General features: G+C 46.2%; 6 protein-coding genes across 6 annotated transcripts; 3 read left to right on the top strand and 3 right to left on the bottom strand.

Moving 5' to 3' along the window:
* Window positions 1-1,010: 1,010 nt before the first annotated feature.
* Window positions 1,011-2,537, bottom strand: Triagg1_8711 (uncharacterized protein; the record flags this gene model as incomplete). The annotated part of the gene is made up of 3 exons (XM_062903588.1): window positions 1,011-1,973; window positions 2,038-2,138; window positions 2,192-2,537. 3 exons carry the CDS (start codon window positions 2,535-2,537, stop codon window positions 1,011-1,013), a joined length of 1,410 nt encoding a protein of 469 aa, XP_062752347.1.
* A 1,059-nt stretch (window positions 2,538-3,596) lies between these two features.
* On the bottom strand, window positions 3,597-6,820 carry Triagg1_8710 (CAZyme family GH106; the record flags this gene model as incomplete). Its single annotated transcript, XM_062903587.1, has 3 exons — window positions 3,597-4,850; window positions 4,905-6,124; window positions 6,199-6,820. 3 exons carry the CDS (start codon window positions 6,818-6,820, stop codon window positions 3,597-3,599), a joined length of 3,096 nt encoding a protein of 1,031 aa, XP_062752346.1.
* A 954-nt stretch (window positions 6,821-7,774) lies between these two features.
* Triagg1_8709 (CAZyme family GH28) lies at window positions 7,775-9,110 on the top strand (the record flags this gene model as incomplete). Its single annotated transcript, XM_062903586.1, has 7 exons — window positions 7,775-8,038; window positions 8,089-8,231; window positions 8,401-8,476; window positions 8,533-8,601; window positions 8,661-8,779; window positions 8,896-9,001; window positions 9,063-9,110. The coding sequence occupies 7 exons, from the start codon at window positions 7,775-7,777 to the stop codon at window positions 9,108-9,110; spliced, it is 825 nt and encodes a 274-aa protein (XP_062752345.1).
* A 348-nt stretch (window positions 9,111-9,458) lies between these two features.
* On the bottom strand, window positions 9,459-11,188 carry Triagg1_8708 (uncharacterized protein; the record flags this gene model as incomplete). Its single annotated transcript, XM_062903585.1, has 2 exons — window positions 9,459-9,501; window positions 9,555-11,188. The coding sequence occupies 2 exons, from the start codon at window positions 11,186-11,188 to the stop codon at window positions 9,459-9,461; spliced, it is 1,677 nt and encodes a 558-aa protein (XP_062752344.1).
* A 3,350-nt stretch (window positions 11,189-14,538) lies between these two features.
* Window positions 14,539-17,459, top strand: Triagg1_8707 (uncharacterized protein; the record flags this gene model as incomplete). The annotated part of the gene is made up of 2 exons (XM_062903584.1): window positions 14,539-15,244; window positions 15,310-17,459. 2 exons carry the CDS (start codon window positions 14,539-14,541, stop codon window positions 17,457-17,459), a joined length of 2,856 nt encoding a protein of 951 aa, XP_062752343.1.
* A 2,403-nt stretch (window positions 17,460-19,862) lies between these two features.
* On the top strand, window positions 19,863-21,068 carry Triagg1_8706 (uncharacterized protein; the record flags this gene model as incomplete). Its single annotated transcript, XM_062903582.1, has 2 exons — window positions 19,863-20,363; window positions 20,436-21,068. The coding sequence occupies 2 exons, from the start codon at window positions 19,863-19,865 to the stop codon at window positions 21,066-21,068; spliced, it is 1,134 nt and encodes a 377-aa protein (XP_062752342.1).
* Window positions 21,069-21,438: the final 370 nt, after the last annotated feature.

Genomic DNA, 21,438 nt, shown 5'->3' with positions numbered 1-21,438 from the left:
TAAAGTGTTTCATTCTATCTTCTTAGGTTAGTTTACACGCCTTCATGTCCATGCTGAGAGGGCGGTGCTCCACGTGGGAAGTCGAGGATCCCCAACTGTGTGAAGGAACTTAGTTATATCATTACTCTCCATTTTTCAACGCTCAACAATACATTTTACTTTAATTCTTGATGTAGCGGTAAAGAAGTTAGAGATTAGTGGCTGGCAATTCTCCTAGTGTGCTATATGGTAAGGATGAAACCCAAACCGTGGCTCCATTAAGAGGGGTGGCCGTCAAGGTGGTCAGCGCCATCTCACGAGTGGTTCTACTACTGTGCTGAGTGATCCTCAGAGACCAAATCACGCCTTGGACGTAGCTTAAACCGCGTGTTTGCTCCCGAGTGTTGCGGTTCATACGACCTGAACATCGTGAATTGCGAAATGTAGCGGCTGCCCAGTAGCACAATTGAATGACTAGGTTTAGATGCTTGTTCTGGATGCTCTCAGTTAATTCTTGATGGCATGGGAGTGTTTTTTCACCTTTGAGTTGCTACCGTCGGGCTTCCTACTAGAATTTCATTATTTTTATTCTGATGCCTAGGCATTAGTATATCCCTTCATACCAGAGAGTGCGACCAATACTCGTCCGTTTTGTCATGACAATCACAACTCTGTATGAAGGGGTATCATGTGAGCCATTTTTCTGGGCAGACACCCAAATAAAGCCATCCGTAGGGATGAATATTTTAGAATTTCCCATCTACTCTTCTAGAATATCATTACGATTATCTTAAACATATTTCGTCATATGCAATTTGTTAAACTTCGTTCACTTCGAATTGTAGCTTGCCTTTGTCAGCCTCCTCCACTAATTCGTGCAGCCTATCGGCTTTTGGCAGAGTATTAGACATCCAAGGCTTAACTCCAGCAGCAAAAAGTTCGTCAATGTCTAGAAATGCATATTGTTAGCGTTCTGCCATAATATTTTACCGAAAATCATCATTCTTCAAGGAAATTTTCGTGGGATATCTCTAACCTTCAAGACTTCTCCTTTTGGTCTCCGGGAAGAAAAAGAACGCGTGTAGACATGCGACCACATTGAAAGTGCCGAAAATGATGAATGTCTTCCACTGGATATTCTGAAATGCCGGGGGAGTGTAGTAATTGTTGGCGAAACCCAAGATCCAGTTGGCTGACGTCGCGATAGAAACAGCCTTGCCTCTCAAGCGTATGGGATAAATCTCGGACGGATAGCACCACGAAATAGGGGCCCAGGTGAAGCTATATGTTGCAACAAGAAGATAAGTAAATGCGATGACGGCGGCCTTGGCTGATTTCGCGTCATCATTCATCGTCCAAGTCACCGCGCTTGACCCATCGAAGCCGCCGGGGACATAGTGACCATACTGTGCCATAACGCCAGCAGTAGAGTACAACCATATCATCATGAAAAATGCCCCTCCAATCAGTGCAGGACGCCGGCCAATTCGGTCGAGAAATAAAATGGCTGGTAGAGTGAAGACGACGTTGATGATATACTGAACACTGGATGCAATGAGTTTAACATTTCCAGTAAGGCCAGCCATCTGGAAGATGTAGACAATGTAGTATAGCAAGGCATTATTGCCACTCAGTTGCGTCCAGATATGGACAAATATTCCATTCGAAATGCGATGGATGTTGTCACGATGGATCAACTCAGCCCACTTCACCTCGCCCTGTGATTCTGAAACTGCCATTGATTCTCGAATTTCAGCATATTGCGCCTGTACAATTGGGGCTTGATGATTGCCTTGTCCATGTACGCTAGCAAGTACATCAAGCGCCTCCTCCCATCTGTCTTGAGAAGCGAGCCAGCGGGGTGATTCGGGTATGAAGAATAAAGCAGTAAACAGGACGAGAGCAGGAAACATTTGTACAGCCCACGGAACGCGGAATACCGCCTCAGTCTTTGTGTACGAGGTGCCGAAAGTGATGTAATACATGATGAGAGCCTATAATAATGAGCTTCTGTTTCGACTATTAGATACTCAAGAATTTCGGCCGGTTCCCACTTACTCCCCAAGTGATACTCCATTGTTGGAAACTCAAGATGCGACCTCTAGTCTCAGGGCGGGACAATTCGGCTAGGAATAACGGCCCTGTGGATGTGAACATGCCTACACCAAAGTCAGCCTCATTAGCATTGTATGGCAAAAACCAATAAACTTACCCACTGCTCCACCACATAGAAGCCTGCCGACGATTAACATGGCAATATCAACGCTAGCCGTACATATTACGGCACCGATGACAAATATAATGCATCCTGCCATCAAAGTATATCTGCGACCGAATCTATCGACTACAAACATATTGACAAGGCATCCTAAGAATGATCCGCCGGAAATGCTAGCAGTAATACCGCCCTGTTGATCAGCCGTTGGGCTGTCAAACTCTTCTTTGAATGGCTTGGTACTCAGGATCGCTGAAAGAGAGGATATGTCAAAACCTTGCAGCAGCCCCCCAATGACAAGGAAGGCCGTGATGACATAGATGTTGCTGATCTTGTAAGTCATCTTGAGGAGATTTACCAGTTGCAACTGGAGAGGTTGCACGCAGAGGTATGAAGGCCGTTAGGGTAATATTGCATACATTTAATGACAATGGGGGGGAAATGACAATATAAGAGAAATCGCAACCGCCGATATCGCCGCAATAACGAGCATGTGATATCTTTTCACGTTCAAAAGAAAAGCCAGGAAAGGGAAACTACAGCTAAAAGTTTGCAAAGGAGTCGTCAGTCAGTTACTTCTCGCTACAAACAGCCTGAATATACCGCTCTGGATACCGAAAGCTTGAATGACGTTCACCGTATCCTGCATGCCTAGCTTAACACACAAGCTTATACATATCCCATAATGAGCATGGGGTATATTAAAGCGGCGAGGTGTGGGGTTTCTCACTGTTAACGATATCTTCGGCACCAGGATTCCGTGAACACCGGGGTTATTCCCGCTCCGAGCTTGCTGGGATTGTCGCGACATATATACCATTTATCACGACATCTGTCGCCGTCTCACTATCTGGAGATTTTCAAGGCTCATTAACCCAAAGCGGGATTCGACAGCGACATCCGACATTTTCTTTCGGCCGAGGAGCGAATGACACTTGCGAGATCGAGCCTACAAGTCTTGGCAGCGCCAACCTGGCAGTCGTTCTGCTGCTAGCTAGATGTTTTAGCCCAAAAAAAGCTTGTTGACTCCATCATAACTACGCTAATTATCTGAGAAGACGGAACATCGCAAAACAAAAATTCCTTGGCAGCGGCTTTTCGGCACCAGGCAATTGCCCTGACTGTCAGAATAACTACGGACGTGATGCGGTGTATAGATGATTAGAACTGCGTTAACGCTGATACACTGCCTTCAGACTGGGATAGTTAGCGCAATTGAAATGATGCAATTCACGCCATGGACTCCGTATAGCCTTGATATCAAGGGGGGGTTTTAGGTTTTGGAAGTAGATACCAGATATCGGACATGACACTAGAAATAGGTTTTCATGATACACCAAGTCACCGGCTAGGGCGCTTATCGAAAATGCGGTAATTTAAATATATTGATAGGCAAAGCTCATTATAGCTTAATTACTTTCTCAGCAAAGGGGATCAGCTTAACAGGTGCTGCAAGGCCATATGGTTGGCCGCCGTAGCTACTTGCGTACTGCGATTGCTCCCATGATTCTGTGACATTGACTTGAAGTAACCTGTTTCTGAGGGTAGATGAAACCTCGATTTTCACATCGTTAAGGCCCAATTTCAAGAATGGCGTGATATCGACAACTGCATCTGTGATATCAATAGGGCCAGTCCAGTGACTATTGACCCAAAGCCGGATAGTATTGAATACTGGCCCCAAGTCTAACAAAGCACCGTTGATTTTGCCATCAGGATTCCAGGTAAACCGAGTTTTATAAGTACCAATGCCAGATGTACTGCCGAGTCCTGAGATGTTGTACCAGGGAATAAGCTCATCCAACTGAAGATTATGATATTGGTATACAGACGTATAGTTGTTAAAGTTGTCTGGGTTAGGAAGCCAATCCTGGATAGTGACATTCCATGGACCAAGTGCTGCTGGATTAGATTGCTGATCGAGGCCGCTCAAAGTAAAAGCTCGGCCATCACTCAGCGATATCTTTTTGCTCCCCTTTGAGGTAGACCGAGCGATAATAGAGTGGCTACTAGCCGAATAGTTAAGATATTCAACATCTGTTTTAGTAACATGTATATCCGGAACTTGAACGTGAGAGAAGAATCCATGGGGAGCAAACGCCAAGATTGTAGATTGATTTGATCGAAGCTCGACCCAGATATTGAATCTATCCCCAGATGTCGTGTAATTGACAATGGGCGTGATGACACCTGTCCAAGCGTCTAGTGTATACGGAATACCGCTGCCTCTGATGGAAGCCTCGGTGGCATGATCTTCGTATATATCTGAGTTATACACCCAATAGTAATCAACACGATTATCCTCGTCGACTCTATGGACGTATAAGATGGGAGTCGGAGAGAGATTCTTTGCTGCAGGTTGTACACCGAGTGCTGCCAAAGCGCCCACAACTTCGCTCTCTAGCTGAAGGACTTTGACCGAGGGATATTTGGTCAGCTTTTGTATCTCCTGTTTAACATGCTGGTCGCATGAATCACAATAGTAGGGGGTTGTCTCGGGAACCCCGCCCACGAAAAGGATGGGAAACCCATGGCTGGCGTACTCCAAAAATCGATCGACAGCTTCAGACGTGATGTTGGTTGAATTGTCTACGATAAAGGCAGAGAAACCGGGGCCATTCTCCGCCAACAATCCGTTTGAAATCACTGCGTTATCCTTTTTGTCATTGTTAGATTTTTGTAGGTAAAAATGGACTCGGGGAAAACGTACCAGTTTCAGTAGTGAAGGGCTCACAGAAACGTAGGAGTACCCAGCATCCTGGAGCGATTGATCCCAGAATATGTTCTCTCCCATATTGTAATGTTTTATATCAACCGAGAGATACTTGTGGCGATATATGCCAATATCTATCCTCGGCACACCAGTTTGGAGAATAAGTTGAGTCCTAGCAATCCAATCTCCCATCTCCTTGACATATGACCAACTGGGCTGTCGTGGTCCCCACATCTCAGAGTATAACCATTCAAATGTTGTCAGTCCAGGCCACTCGACCTGTGGTCGAAGCCCAGAGTACGGGAAGCCATGAGAAACGATTCGGTTAACTCCACCAGCATAGTTGATCTTGCAATCATTAAGGATAATTGGCCATGTGACAGCGTATGAGAAGTAACGGTGCGCCCCAAGTTCGCTGGAAAAGATCTGTTTTTTGCCCATCATGGCTCCGCCGCCCATTGCACGAAAGGCATCGATAACTCCGTCAAAGTAATTGGACTCTGTTTCGGGAGCGTCAATGTGCGCAGCTGCCGAGTTCATATCCCAAGGCGGCGCCGCGTTCGGTGCAGTGGCATATGGCTGTAGGCTTCCTTGAAGACCCCATTTGCTTGTCCATTTCGAGAGACCATCAAGGTGATACTGCTCGTACATCTCTTGGAGACACTGATAGTAGTCATTCCGTAGCTTCCAGCTGATATCTGTTCCATTTTCGTGGCTATTAAAAGCATAGTAGAAATAACCGTTTGCCAATGTGCTTGGCGGAAGGCCATTCGTGCCGAACAGAGCCGGCAGGGCGGTTGTAATATCATATCCACGTGTTTTACGGAAGTATGACCTCAACTCATCTGTCCAAAACAATGTAGCACGGAACTCGGCTGAGTCTTCCCATGCATACAAACCGAGTTGTCTGAGGAGATCACCATTCTCACCATTCATGACGTACTGTTCTGTAAAGCTAGTCCAAATATCCGTCCCTTCTTGGCTGAAATGATCAACGACATAAGCAAACCAAGAAGCTGGATTTTTCGGGTCGGTGGCATTATTGAACGCTCCTTGTGCAGCTAAATAGCCAGTACGACGCTGATAGAATGCAAACAAGACGTATTCACTTCCATCAGTTGGCGCAGTGTAAGTCAATTTGCCATCTTCGATTAAGTGCGTGATATCATCAACACTATCAAAGTCAAGTTGAGTTACTCGTACATCATCAGAAGAGACTTTTATATAGGGAAAGAGCAATTAGCAAACAATTCTGAATATGAAAGGTCCAGTTGGTAAATGCCACACAAACCTTTGCTTTTACGTGCAACAACAGCTGCAACAAATTTGTTTGTATAGTTGGTGAAGGGCGCATCGAAATCCGGCTTGTTGGCATATCCCGCATTTGTGCGGCCGGGTGGTGGGAGATCTCCGCTGAAGGCTTGACCTGAATTCAAATTGACAGTGCCATATGCCAGCTCGGTATTCATTCCCGGAGAGTCAGGATCTAAAATTGGGATGGAAGCGCCCTGTGTTGGTCCTAAAGCAAAGTCCACGAGGAGATCCAAGTCTTTGGAAGCACGCAGCATGGTGTTGAACTTTTGTCGCCATTTATCCCCCCCATAGCCATAAACTGCTGGATCTACCACAGCCAATTCAATGCCATAGTTTTCTAAACAGATGACTTCAACTCCGCCCCATCCTGCTTGCTTGATCTGTTGTAGATCTGCGTACAGGACAGCATCTTCCACGTCTGCATCCGGAACCCAGTATCGAAAGGCTGGCCGAGCCAGCCCTTTGGGATTAGAAAAATATTGAGGGACATCGTATTTGATCCACGGGGCTGGCCGACTACCGAACCCCCCGCTCTTCTCGACAGCCGCAGAAGTGCTGAAAACAGTAATTCCGGATAATAACAATAATGACACCTTCATCGTAACCTTATCGCTCCTACAACAAGTAGGAGGTCAGGAAAGCTATTGTTTGGCACATGGGCATGGAACGAATGGGCAGGTGTTGGCTGGTATGTAAGTTAATTCGTGGTAACAACATCTACAACTACGACCCTACTCAAGGCAACATCACCACGTGGGTTGCCAGAAGCAGATGGGTCAATCCATCGGCGAACTTCATCGCATCATCGTAGCCCTGTATCATCTCTTCGTCGATAGTCCGGGAGTTTGGTAGTATTCACCGTCTCGCTGCCGGGTCAAAGTACGGGTTAAAGCATACCGAAGGCAGAAATGTGAGATCATCTCCACCCCGAACAAGGTTAAGCGGAGGCGACTTTGTCTTGCCGCTTTATGCTGACCTATAACCTCCCCTGCCGTAGATGGCGGCGATGATGAAATTGAGTGATAAAAGCCTTAGACAAGGGAAACCTGGGCTCATCATTATGACTTTGCACGTCGGTGAGAATGCATGGGGGCTCAATAGAAGGTTCCGATTTGCCAATCTCCAGAAGCTACACTCGTAGTCGCTTAACTTGGCCCAGTCTACTCCATTTTCTCATTGATGTAAACGTGATAGCGTCATTCATTGTTCAGTTTGCAAAAGTCTCGATGACCTTCCTTTTAGCCAAAAACATGGTCCTTTCAGAATTCTGAGAGAGAAACAATGCCGACGGGCCGATGAGAAGCTCCACCACCATCTCCGCTGTAGCGTGCATTCAGAAACGCCATCATTACGCTGATGGCGAAGGTAATGCAAGATGAAGCAATCTCCGATGATCGGTGAGCAAGTGGTAGAAGCTGGATGAATGCCTGAATCTCAGGGTGATGATTAGTCAAATACCAAGTTCCGTCCACATTAAATAACACGGGCAATTAGCAGTCGTCACTAACAGAGTAAGATCAACATATTCGTCAAGTTCCATTGTGACGGCCATCATGAAGCTTCTTCGCCCTGTCTTATGGGCATTTACGAGCGCATTTGTGGCCAATGCGCACAGTCTCCCATCACCGCAACATACTTGTGTAATTCCTGCCTCGAAGGATGGACGTGACGATGCTCCTGCGATCCGCGAGGCGTTTAGCAAATGTGGAAATAACGGAAAGGTTGTCTTTCAAAAGGACACCACGTACAGTATTCAGACGGCTCTTCAATTGCACAACTTGAAGAACGTCCAAGTTGACCTGTTTGGAACACTTGAGGTATGGAAACCTGCCATTTCTTGGTACTCCAGTGTTGTTGACAAACGCAGTATTCAACGGATGTGCGGTATTGGATTCTGCATGGATCGTATTACTACTTCCAAAATATTTCCATTGCAATGGAATTTTCAGGCGAATACATCACGATTGATGGGCATGGATCCGGTACGATTGACGGACAAGGACAAGTGTGGTATGATCTGGCACTGGGAGTTGGTGGATTATATGGGCGCCCCATTCCGTTTTGCTTGCGAAACGTCAAGAATGCGGTGGCCAAGAATTTCCAAATTGTTCAATCTGGCAAATGGCAAGTCTTTTGGTCGCATAACTCTCTTGAACAGTTTATACTAATCTCAGCATAGGAATTTTGTGATGTTGGAATCTCAAAACATTCTTGTGGACAATATCACACTATCATCCACTTCGGACGATTTTCAGGTACATTTGATACTGTTCAAGTTGCTCCAGTGAACAAATCTAATGGCGAAATAAAGGCAAATCCAGGTAATCTCGGCAACACGGATGGCTTCGACACCATCAACAGTAACAACATTACTATCCAGGTCGGAAACTAACATCCCCATCATTCTACTATGTAAATCACGACTAATAATTCCTATAGAATAGCTGGGCAAATGTTGGAGACGATTGTGTTAGCTTTAAACCCGGCTCGACAAACATTCATGTCAAGAATTTGACATGCTACAACAGCGCAGGCATCGCAATCGGCAGTCTTGGACAGTATGAGGGAGTGAGAGACGTAGTTGAGAATATCACGGCAGAAGATGTTTCTGTAATGCTTACCACACCACTATCATAAGCCCACGTTGCAAACTTGCTAACCATGTATCGCACAGTTATACGGAAGTCGCAATGGCGCTTACATCAAAACTTACGTTGGCAAGCGAACATATTGGCCTCCGCAAGGTGGCGGCGGCGGCAATGGCTATGTCCGCAATGTCGGTACGTTTATCTGCCCAATCTATTCGTGGATATAGATCTGATATGCTGATATATTCACCAGTTTTCAAGAACTTTCACATCGAAAACATTACCGCTTCGCCCGTTCTAATCCAGCAGTGTACCCATTGGGCAGGATATAATGTGCCAGCATGTGCTGATACACCTCCCACGGGTTTCTTTTCGAATATTTCTTGGTCCAATTTCACAGGATATATGAACGAAAAAGTAGGGACGAAGGCGATCAGCTGGACTTGTTCCCCTCTTGCAACATGTGAAGGCTTTTCTTTCAAGGATATTAATGTCAAGTCGTCAACCGGGGCAAATGGCACTCATTCTTGCACCAATGTGATAGGCTATGACTCAACTTGCCAGAAAACCAATTAGATATACCTAGATAGATATAGTTGGAGTATCTTGCCAAGTTCACCATATCCGTTTCCATCCATTTGGCTGCTTCTTAAGCCTTTGGGAGGACATAGCCCTCTTCCAGCTCCTCCCGCCTAATGCATTGTTAGAGTAGCAACACGACCAGGGATGAAGTAGGTTGACTTACAAAAACACACCAAACTCAGCCACATATGCCAACCAATACTTAATCAGTTCATCCAAAATTTCCGGCTCTTCCTCCGCTAAATCGTGAATTTCGCCCATGTCTTTGTCCATGTTGTACAATTGCCATTTCTCCGGGCCTTTCGGCTTTGGAATGAATACAGCCTTCCATTTACCCTTGCGGATGGCTTGATGAAAGAATAATTCCCAGCCAGTTACGTGATCTTCATCATGAACATGGGGAGATATCCTCAGCAGGTGTGGGATCCAGGATTTGCCCTTTACCGGTACAACTTGACGCCCTCGAAAGCTCGGGCCCGGCAGCTGAATCCCCGCAAGGTCCAATATCGTTGGCAGGATATCCATAACAGTAGTGAACGAATCAGTAATATGCCCGTTTGAGGTTTCTGCGAATCCTGGGTAATGGATAATAGCCGGACAGCGGATACCACCTTCTGTGACATACCCCTTATGCATCCTACTAGGCGCCGTAGAGGCTTGCGCCCATTGAGGACCATACCAAATGAATGAATCCCGGTTGCCAAGGTTCTCATAGTCGTTGTTGTAATGTTTATTAATCGACTTTTTGATCACATCTCCAGTCATGGGAATCGCCTCAACAATCGCTCCTTCGGCACCATTGTCGGACATGAAAATGACAAAAGTGTTGTCCCACTCACCGGTCTCCTTGATTTTGTTGATAACTTTGCCGATATTCTCATCCATTCTATCGACCATACCAGCGAATACCTCCATTGTTTTCGCCGACCACGCTTTCTCCTCCGCTGACATGTCATCCCAGTCTTTAGTTGAGGAAATGACCGGATGCGCCTCTACATCCGCAGGCAAGAGACCGAGTTCAATTTGTCGTTTTAGCCTTCTGTCTCGCAGAACATCTGGACCATCGTCATATTTTCCCTTGTACTTCTGAATGTTTGACTCCGGTGCTTGCAGAGGCCAATGCGGGGCCGTAAATGGCAGAAATGCGAAAAATGGCTTCTCCTTGACGGAAGCGTTGGTCTCTCTTTCACTCAAAAAGTCGACGAGCTTTTTTGAAAAGTGATCTGAGGAGTAAAAGTCTTTCGGAAAGTCTTTCGTTTCAACTCTTTGGTCATCTTCATAGTACAGACTGGCCCAATGCGCAAAAACAGGGGTTCCATCCGGTTTTTTGGGTTCGTACGCATAATGGCTCGAGCCTCCCGGCAAAAGAGCAAATGAGCGATCAAAGCCTCGAGCATGTGGTGTGCGCTCCTTTGTGAGGCCCAAATGCCACTTGCCACTCATACAAGTATAATATCCCGCGTCCTGGAGAATCTCTGGTAGAGCAGCCACGCGGGAATTCAGGTAGCCCTCATATCCAGGTCGTTCAGACCATGGAACTGGTGGGTCTCGTCCACGGCCCCAAAACTCCATCTGGCCGAGGCCGGCAATGTGATTATCAGTGCCCGAGAGAAGCATAGATCGTGTGGGTGAACACATGGAAGCCGTATGGAAGTTGGTCATGCGCACTCCTGAGGGTGCGTAAGCCAAATGATCGAGATTGGGTGTTTGAATCTCGCCGCCAAAGGCACCAACGTCTGAGAACCCAAGGTCATCGGCGACGATGAGAAGGAAATTGGGTCGCTTGGTTGTAGCCATGATCACGAGTTGTAGGTATTGATCGCGATGTCAATTATCGACCGTATGCAATATTGGACACACGAAGTGGTGAGCTGGGCGACGATGGGCGGCATCCTAATGGGAACGAATGAATTGACCATGTATATATATATATATTGGCACTTGCGCAATGATGCGATTATGTGGGCTGGATATGATATTAGTTGCGGCTTAAAGCAGCATGAGGATGCCGTGATACGCTAATTCAAAACTGGGAATGCCGGCTATTATAACCCTCTCGCTCTATCACGCGGAATTATTACTTCGATCTGATATCTACAGAATTATAGTGCGTAATGTTTCTCCACCGCGGAAAGAAGACCACCAAGAGGCAGCTCCCATATGTTCTTTCAAGCGCGATATTCCATTTATGCGCATCGGCCTTGCTATGTCATGAGGAATCAACGTAGGTTCAGAAACCCATATTTTCATGCCCCAGAAGGAAATAAGAAATAAAACATTAAAAGATGAAACCACTTAACAGAACTTGTGTTCCAATTCTCCTGATGGGATACATTGTGATCAACTGATTACTCGTATTATAACATCGTCTATCCTGTTGTACAAAGATCAGTCAGTGTATGATAGGATGGTTTTTGTTTTATATCACATTCTCAAATACTTATAGGTTCTTATTCAGCTGGCAGTCACCTCTAATTTTTATCTTCTTCGTAAAGTACAATATCGACTCTCAAACCCATCTCAATCCAATATTGATAATGGGTTCCGCTAAATCACCCGAAATAAAGCTCCAATCCTTCTAACTCTGCCGCTTCTCTCAACGATCCCCTTTTCCCCATCTTCTTGACTAAATTGATGAGGTGCGGGAAGGTCTCTTGCAGATTTGGAATTCCAATTCTCACTGACCAATACCAAAACATTAGAAGAATGAAGTCAATCACAGTCTCATTGACACCAACCGGATGCACGTTTCCGTCCAGATTCTGCTCAATTCTTCGCAGCCCTTTTAACACTGCTACTTTTCCCTTCGAACAAACTACTTCGTATTGAGATGAGTCCTCTGTGAATCGCTCAGGCCGAAAGTACATAGAAGCGCCCTGGGCATGAACAGTGCCAGAGAGCCAAGCCATCCATTCGATTACCTTGGCGCGCTCAATTTTGCCGTCACCAAGAAGGTTAGTTTTATCGGTTGATGATGATGCTATGTACGTCATTATCGCAGGAAGTTGTGTGATGATTGCGCCTTCAACTTGCAATGCTGGAACATATCCTTGGGGGTGGATATTGCGATAGCTGGCGTTATCGAGGTTGCCGTCAGCAGCTTTTACCCATAGGGTTCTGATTGTATAATCACTGAGGTAAAAGGAATCATCAATTGCTTTAAAATAACATGAGGAACAAAAGAGCTAACGCCATTGGCGCGATATAGAGTGAGGGTAGGCATCTCTTTCACTTTCTGCTTCAAAGGTGAGGTGTATGAAGAGGAAAAAGAGCGGTTGTTGTGTGAATCAACTATGCTTTCTCATTCAATCTAGAATCTGTGGTTTTACACAGCTGCAAAATTAATACTCGGATTCGATGGTCAAGCTTTATTAGTAACTACTTTTCGCGACCTTTTCCTTTCTTACTTGCAATATACCTAATATTTTTATATATAGAAGAAAAAAGAAAGAACAGTCACCAGATTCACATGTGTTCGCACGGCCAAGGAGGGAACAACCAAAACAAAAATGACTATATGATAAAAATAAGTATTGTCGCTCAAGCAGGTTTTGTCAACCTTATCTGAACAGATTTTAAGGAAAGTCAGAAACCGCCTATCTCAGCAGGCGTTCCGTGACGACGCGCGGAAAATCTCAAAGCACTCCAAGATCGTTTAAACTCCAGCTATAAGCCCCATAATGAGACATTCACCAGGCCAGAGGAGGAGAATTGAAATCTCCGAATGCAGCTTGGTGAAGTCCAAACGCAATTGTCTCGATTTGCTGTCAACACCCAACTACGCAATGCTTCGGCATCTCGTGCATTGAGTCCTAATTCATCCAGCTATGATGTTGCCACCAGAGACGTGCAATCTCATCTTAGAATCATCTTAGAGAGCCCTAGTGATGATAGTTATAATCTTTGATGAACCGTTAAACTTTTCTTTAGTTAGAAGCGCTATACCTTTTCACACGGAAGCGCTAGTCTTAGGTATTCATTAGTATCCTACAGAGCTTGCCAGAAACAACAATTCAGTAGCGGATGCGCTGCATGCGTCCCGAGAACTACCGACCGGCCTGTTCCCGTCACCAGGCGTAGAAAACTGCCAGTGCTGCGGTGCCTCGAATATTTGTCAATTCCTAAGCTGCATATTCCAAAAAACGTGGGCGAAATCAAACTCTACATTTTCAGGCCATTTGGAGGTACTTCATCAGTTTTTCAAGTCAAATTCTATATCAGAGAAAGTACACGTGGAACGGTAGGCTGGGAATGGAGAGCTTGCTCTTACTCTCAACTTGATTCTGTTGTACTTGGATTCTCAAACATGATCTTCTCTCATCCTCGCAGCACTTTAGGAGAATATTATGAATCAGCAGTTTTGACACACCAGAAAACGCATGCTCATACATGGCCGTTCAGTTTACATCCAATCTCAAGGAAGCATCCGAGCTTCGAATGTTATAACTACGTTAATTCTTAAGCAGACACAAAAGACAATACCTTCTACCCCAGCTGTCCAAGCTTCGTAATCATGCACAATCCCAGTCTCAGAACTCGACTAATGACATTTTACCGTGACAGCCGGTCAGCGGCATGAGACTAGCGCCCGATACGAGGTGATATTGGGGTAAATCGCCTATGATTCCCGAACTCCCCTTGCTCCCTAGTCTAAACACTATTGATACGCTGTCACTGTCTTCGGGTATGCAACAATCCCCGATCTTGCCGAGCTTCTCGTAATTTCTTGTCATTTTTATCGGATGATCTCTCGAGGAGGTTGCTAGTTGCTGTAACTGTAGAGATCAATCAGGCATGAATTACGCCCGCTTTTCCTGCAAGTTTCCTCCTTTACCTCACCCATCGCAATCAAAAGTGGATTTGCACACGCAGAGATGGATTTTAATGCCAAAAATAAGAGCCTCGTAAACGTGATGCTACCTCGTATTTCGATCGGCATCGTGTCACATATTCTGCCAAAATATCCGCTGCTTATATCACTAGACGCGTCCAGCTCCCACCTGCACCATATCATATATAAATGAGAGCGAACGGGGTTTGATTTTCTCTGGGGGCTTGTTTCTTAAGCCACAAGACATTAAGTTGTCTTGCTTGCAACTTAGTTTCACTTGATTGGATTTCCCTGAGCCTCCTATCGGCCTTGAACAATGAAGGTCAAGGCCGCCTTTAGCCTGCTGGCCGTAACTGGCAGCGCGGCATCGCTCTCGACTGTGCAACCGGCACAGAAGCCGAATATCACCATTGTTCCCAATGCATACATTATCGAGTTTGAGCCAGATTTCCACCCCTCTTTGCAACCTCAGCAACGCTTTGCCCAAACTCCTGTAGGCATCCAAGCGGGCTACCAACTTCGCCATGAGTTCAATTCCTTGGATATCTTCTCAGGAATTTCAGTCTCCTTTCACACAGACGTCGACCTTGAGTCTGTCAGGAAGGCCAATGGAGTAAAGAACGCCTGGCATGTGACGATTGTCCCTCCACCTGAGCCATATTATAGAAACGGCAGTCCAAAAGCCAAGTCGACCAGCGGCAGTAGCCAATCGACCACTGGCAACAGCAATACGACCTTGCCCAACCTACGAGGTGTTAGCGGCGTGAACCAGCCCCTACTTTCTGTCAACATTCAGAAGCTCCACGACGAAGGCATCAGAGGCAAAGGAGTCCAGATCGGCATCATTGACTCTGGCGTCGATTATCGTCACCCCGCACTTGGCGGAGGCTTCGGACCTGGCTACAAAATTGCTTTCGGTTATGATTTCGTAGGCGATGATTACGACGGCACTAATAGTCCCATGCCTAGCCCTGATCCGTTGGCAACATGTCCCAGCGGTGGGCATGGCACGCACACCCTTGGTAAGTATTGGAGACAAGTAATGGATTTCTGAACTATATCGGCATTAGCACTAACGCCAGGGCAGGAATTCTGGCTATGGAAGATCCCGACGATGTAGGCTTTGGCGTTGTTGGAGGGGCTCCTGATGCGACAATAGGAGCTTACAGAGTCTTGAGCTGTCCAGGCTTTGGCACACCCAACGACATTATCATAAGCGCAATGCTTCGAGCCGCTGAAGACGGCGCAGATGTGCTATCCATATCGCTTGGAATCATCGGCGAATTATGGGAAGCTCTCAACCCTTTCGACCCGGTGGTCACCCAGCTCGCACAGAAGGGAGTAGCGGTTGTGGCAGCCGCTGGCAACTTTGGCCCTTCGATCTATAGTGCGTCGATTCCTGGTATTTGCCAAGACGCGCTCAGCGTAGGGGCCGTGGAGAATGCGGTATATCCGACTCATTTCCAAGCTCGCGATGAGAAAGACAGATTGCTAGATTATATATCGGTACTCCCTTTTCCGGAACAGAGCAAGCAGGACATCTTCGTGCTTGGAACTGGGCTTGGAATACCGATCAATGATACTGTCGCCAGTGGCTGTTACCAGCCAGCTTGGGATGCAGCGGCTAATGCAACGGTAGATTGGAATACAACTATATTGTTGGTGTCCTTCACGGATACTTGTGGCAATGGCTGGTTCCAAGCTCAGGATTTGGGCGTTACAACTATTATGGCTTACCTCACAGGCGAAGATCAGCTCATCGAGCTAGATGAACCTGAAAACGACGGCTCCCCCGAAACACTATGGTTGACCTACAATAGCTCAAAAGCAATTGTGGAAAATATTAAAGGCCTATCACCTAACGAGACTTATAGTCTGGAATTCATTTCAACAGGTTCACAATCTCAACAGCTCATCGTTGATCCACTAGGAAACTTTGTCGACTCATTCTCGAGCCTTGGCCCTACCATCGAGATGACATTGCATCCCAAAGTCGCTTCACCCGGAGGCACAATTCTATCAACATGGCCGCTTGCCGCGGGTGGCTATGCCGTTGTATCGGGAACATCCATGGCAACGCCGCTCGCAGCTGCGAGTTATGCGCTTCTCAAGAGCCAATTCCCTCATCTAACTGTTGCACAACTCTTTGATCGTCTCAAGACTGCTGCGTCTCCGCTCCCAGAATACAACTCTACGATACCATTCACTTCCACGCTTCGCCAAGGCGCTGGATTGCTGGACGTTTATGCTGCTGTCAAAGCTGACTCAACAATAAGTCCTTCGGAATTCAGCTTGAGGGACTCTGCGAATCCGTCACCGCAGAATATAACCATAACAAACGATTCAAAGAAACCAAATCACTACACTTTTAGCCACGATCCGGCTGCATTTCTTCGAGCCCATGAAAATTACTTGGCTGGCGAACCAAACTTTGACACCATTAGCGCCTATACTCCGCATTCTGTTCCTGCGTCTGCTCAGTTCTCAACGACTAAGCTGACCCTTCAGCCCGGCGAGTCAACCACTATTACAGTGCATATCACACCACAACCGGACAAATATCCGTACTCAACGCCTGTCTATAGCGGATTCATTAAGATTTCTAGCGATAATAACGTCTACTCGATTCCCTATATGGGCTTGCCATACAGCAGGTACGCTGTTGGCCCGATAACTCAGAATGCCACGACGACAATACCTTACGCTAGTCCGCAAGTCTTGTCTATTCCGGGTGATCAGCAAAACGTCTTCTCAGCTCAGGCAACTACACCCAACATCGACACTTATTATTGGAAAGCAAATGCCTCGGACTCGATTATCCCATTGTTAAGAATTGATGTCGGCTTGCCGACGACACATATCCTCTACGAACTCGTCCCCGCTAACACCACTTTTGTCCCAACCATCTATGGTTTTGATCCTTCCGTCAAGATTGACTACCGGGACACGCCGCAGCCCATCTTGCCTGGCTTCCTTGGCGTATCAACGTATGGAACAATTCAAGAGTATAATCTGACTAACCTTGAAGGGTCTCCTGCAACCGGCTTCTTTTATATCTTTAACTCTCCGACGCTATCGAACAATGGCGTAACTTACAACATCACGTCTGGAGATTATCGACCTCTTGCCCGCGCGTTGAAGTGGAATGGCAATGAGACTAATCCTAACGACTACGAGTCGTATCTCGGACCAGTTATAAGGGCAAAAATTCCCGCGGATGTATTTCCTACTCGCTGAAGTTGAGTAATTGTGTCCTATGCTGGTCGTAACGGTTTATCGGACAAGAGGACGCAATCGAATGTATTTAAATAAGCCATATATATAGTGTCATGGGAAAATGCACTCATATTTATTGTTCAGTCCTCAGGGTACAGTTCTATTCATAAATAGTATGTCGCTACCGAAAAAGACTATGTTCTGCTAAGAGCAGCAGTGATCAAGATCTTGGTCACGCGAAACGGATCTACATTTGACGCTGGCCGTGTGTCCTCAAAGTAGCCAAAAACTCTGGTTGCTGTTTCTCTGGGGATCCGAATAGACCTACTTCGATCAGCGACTCCCCAGCCAAACACGTCGATGTGACCTGTCTCATGACGACCAGTAACGCGTTTGTCGTTATCGTCGCCATATTCTTTGATACACTGCGAGTAGTAAGGCCCCAGCCTATCCATTGCTTGTTCAATAAGTTTTATCCCCCCTGAAGCCCCCCCATAATCCGACCCGGCCGTTCGTCTCTTCTCAAGCCCCATGCCGCCTTTTCGATGCCAAACTCTACCAGATTAATTTCCCTAATTGCGACTATTCCGTTGAGTTTGGCATTTTCCATCTGATATCGGCAGTTTCCGTCTATCCGAAACCAGTTGCATCAATACGGACATTGAGATACGGTTCGCACTAATATCGCGTTCATTCATTCCGATTGGTGGACAATATTTGCTCAACAATAGTTACATATTGATTCTGTCTTCTTATGGTTGAAGGACCAGAAATGGCATTCTAGTAGCATTGAAAGGGTTGAAGTATGTATAGAATGAGCAGCCAGGATCGAATTTACGATGCAAACCGCGTCACAGTCGACAAAATTACTTCATCAAGACATTGCCGTACAGCACATAGCCAAGCGGCAACTTACCATTCAAGAGTATTTGTTAATTGCATCTCAATACTTTGAATGGTTAGTATGCTGCAATCTCACCAGATTCTTACTATGAAGGAGGCTCTCTTTGCCGAAAACACGATATCTTCTCAGTTTCTTGGGTACGCAAATGCGCTCTAGGGAGTATTCACAAACTAAGCGGTGATGAAGTGTGATTGCAGCAGAAAGGTAGTCTGACTGAGAGACTCTTGAAGAATGGGTGTGGTGTTCACATCTTCCTGTTGAGGGGTAAAATTCCCACAAGTCAGCGCTGAGCGGTGGGCAACTGTTCCTATGAAATCACTAATCTCCTTTCAAGAATGCAACCCACTCGCCACATATTCTTAGAAGAGAGCAACGCTAATGGGCAACTTGTTCACGCCTACCATCCTTCAGGCCACGGCTATATGTTGGGACACCAATCACTTCCACGTAATTATCTGCCGAGTAGGCAAACCCCACATGGTGGTGACTACCTATACATGTTCGTAAGCAGTGGGTATCACTCGTCAGGTCATCATCATATACCTCTGGTCTACTCCGTAGTTGGCTCATTTTTGTCAGCCGCGGGGTTGGCGATGGTTGGTTTGTCTGAGTTTACGTTTTGAAGATTATGACTCGAAGTCACCGTCTTGGACGTGCTGGGTCACATTATGTATTTCAAATGAATAAAACTCTCATATGGAGTGTTTATTTAATCAACTTAATACACATCGATGATTTTACACTTATTGTTTCGGATGCGTTGGATAGACGAAGTTCAAGAGATGGGGGTTGAAGTGGCTAATGTGTTCGTGTCAGTATAGTCTTGAACTAAGAGTATAATTAGCTCAAAGAAACCATCACTACTCAGCTGATACATATCAACTACTTCAGTGGGTATTAACCTAAGACATATGGTAGAAGCCATGAAATAGTCGGGCGAGAGGACTGTGTAGCAACGGAAGCCAAATTCCCCAGTAGAGTAGTTAAGGCAGCCTACTAGGCCTATATCCGAAACCACGGGACCCCATCAGACAACTTCATACAATCTGAACTCAATAGAGCACAATGATCCGTTGTACAAAGGCTATCGAAACAAGCAAATGAGACTGTATGTTTTATAGCTGGTACATGAAGTAACAAACTATACATCCTATCTTCCATAGTAAGCGTAATATATTTCGGCACATTATTCTCAATATGGTGTATAGGCCGATGCATAAGCTACATGAATCCAACCCAACCGCCCGACCCAACCGTAGAATCGTGGAGGGCGGCCGCAACACTGCAGAAGTTAAAGAGCGCCCCTCTTCGAGTACCGCTACCCAGTAATAAAGATTAATCACTCATATGTAATAATCGAAGAACTATTTGTATTGTTCAGTATATATATAACATCTGATCAGAGCAGCTTTCTCTGTTTTGGACCGTGCCATGTCGCTCTACCATAACACCACATAACTCTGTTTTCTCCCAATTAAGAACCGATATCACAGCTTCTCCTTTTTTGATCAATATTTAACATGATTGGATTTAGCTTAACCGATAAACAAAAGGCTCTACGAGAGGAAGCTGCCAAATTCGGCAAAGAGATTCTCTTACCTGCTCGAGAAATATACTCTCAATACAGCGACCAAGAATCCCGATTCCAAGCCACTCTGCCATTTTACCAAAAGCTTGTGAAAGCCGGCTTTGTAAAGGCTCAGGTTCCAACTGGACTCGGTGGGAGCAATGAGTCGTTTATAGATGGCGCAATTGTTGCAGAAGAGCTCTATGCAATCGATTCGAGCATTATGCTTCATGTGCTAGGCACTGGACTTGGGTTAATGCCCCTGATTCTAGGCGGCACGCCAGAGCAGCAAAAGAAATTCCTTGCTCCTTTTCTCACTTGCGAAGGCGAACCACTTGCTAGTTTGGCCCATTCCGAACCAGGTGGCACTGCCAACTGGCTTGAAAAGGGTGGCAAAGGATTGGAAACTACTGCGCGGAAAGAAGGCGACTACTACGTTGTAAATGGCGACAAAGTAAGAAACTCCAACCGCGTTCATCAAATTAAATAGTACATGCTTTCGTTAATGCTTTGCAACTACACGCAGTTATGGACTACTAATAGCGCTGGTTGGGATGGAAAGGGTGCTGCGCTCGCGTGTCTCTGTTGTCGGTTGTCCGAGGATGGTGGACCTCAAGACCCAAACGATGATCCCGCGTCAAACATCACTGTCTTGATAGTTACAAGAGATACGATAGCTCAGAATGAGCCCAAGGCGTATCAAAAGATTGCAGAACCGAATCTTATGGGCCATACCGCGGCCTCTGGGCCACTGACCAGGTACACTAACTTCAAAGTTCCGGTCGCAGACGTATTAGGAGCTCCAGGGAGCGGAGCATCCATCATCCAGCGGGCATTCAGCATGTCCGCTGCGTTAGCGGGTGCCATGGCAGTTGGCACGATGCGGGCAGCCTTTGAAGCAGCCCTGAAGTTTGCGAAAGAAGACAGCCGCAGAGGGACGGTGCTCGTCATAGAGAGGCAAAGCCCAGCCGACCTGTTGATCAACGCCAAGATCAAGATCGATACATCCCGTCTCCTCGCGTGGAAGGCTCTCGATGGCGTTGAAAAAGGAACTGGGGACGACAGCAGCCGATATGAAGCCTGTTTGCAGGCCAAAATTTATTGCAGCGATCAGGCCGTCAGTGCTGTCTGGGACACGATGCAGTTGGTGGGAATGTGAGTTATTCCCGGGGGAGGGAAGAAATCTAAATTTCTCCAACCCATTAACCCCTCCGATGAGTTGAGTAGGCTGACGCACATATACTTGTAGAACATCTTACCAAACTGATACAGTGTTCCCGAGACTATTGAATGATGCGACGGTGTTTTCACTGTTTGATGGTGGTAATATTGGAGTTCGGAGGAGGCAGCTTCAACAGCTGATGCAGGCTAAAGACTACCAACCATGGGCGAGTTTGTGGTGAAATGGAAGGTTGATGGTAGAGTTACACCTCAATAAGGTTTGGAGAACGATAACTTCTACAAAGATTTAATAGCTCTGGAGGATTAAATGAAATGCGTGCGAAAAGTGGTTGTCCTTGGCCGGTTTC

This window comes from Trichoderma aggressivum (assembly GCF_033847375.1).
Source record: "Trichoderma aggressivum f. europaeum strain CBS 100526 chromosome Unknown scaffold_044, whole genome shotgun sequence".
NCBI lineage: Eukaryota > Fungi > Ascomycota > Sordariomycetes > Hypocreales > Hypocreaceae > Trichoderma > Trichoderma aggressivum.
The sequence above is the reverse complement of the archived record's forward strand: the minus strand, read 5'-3'. Positions and strand labels throughout refer to the sequence as shown.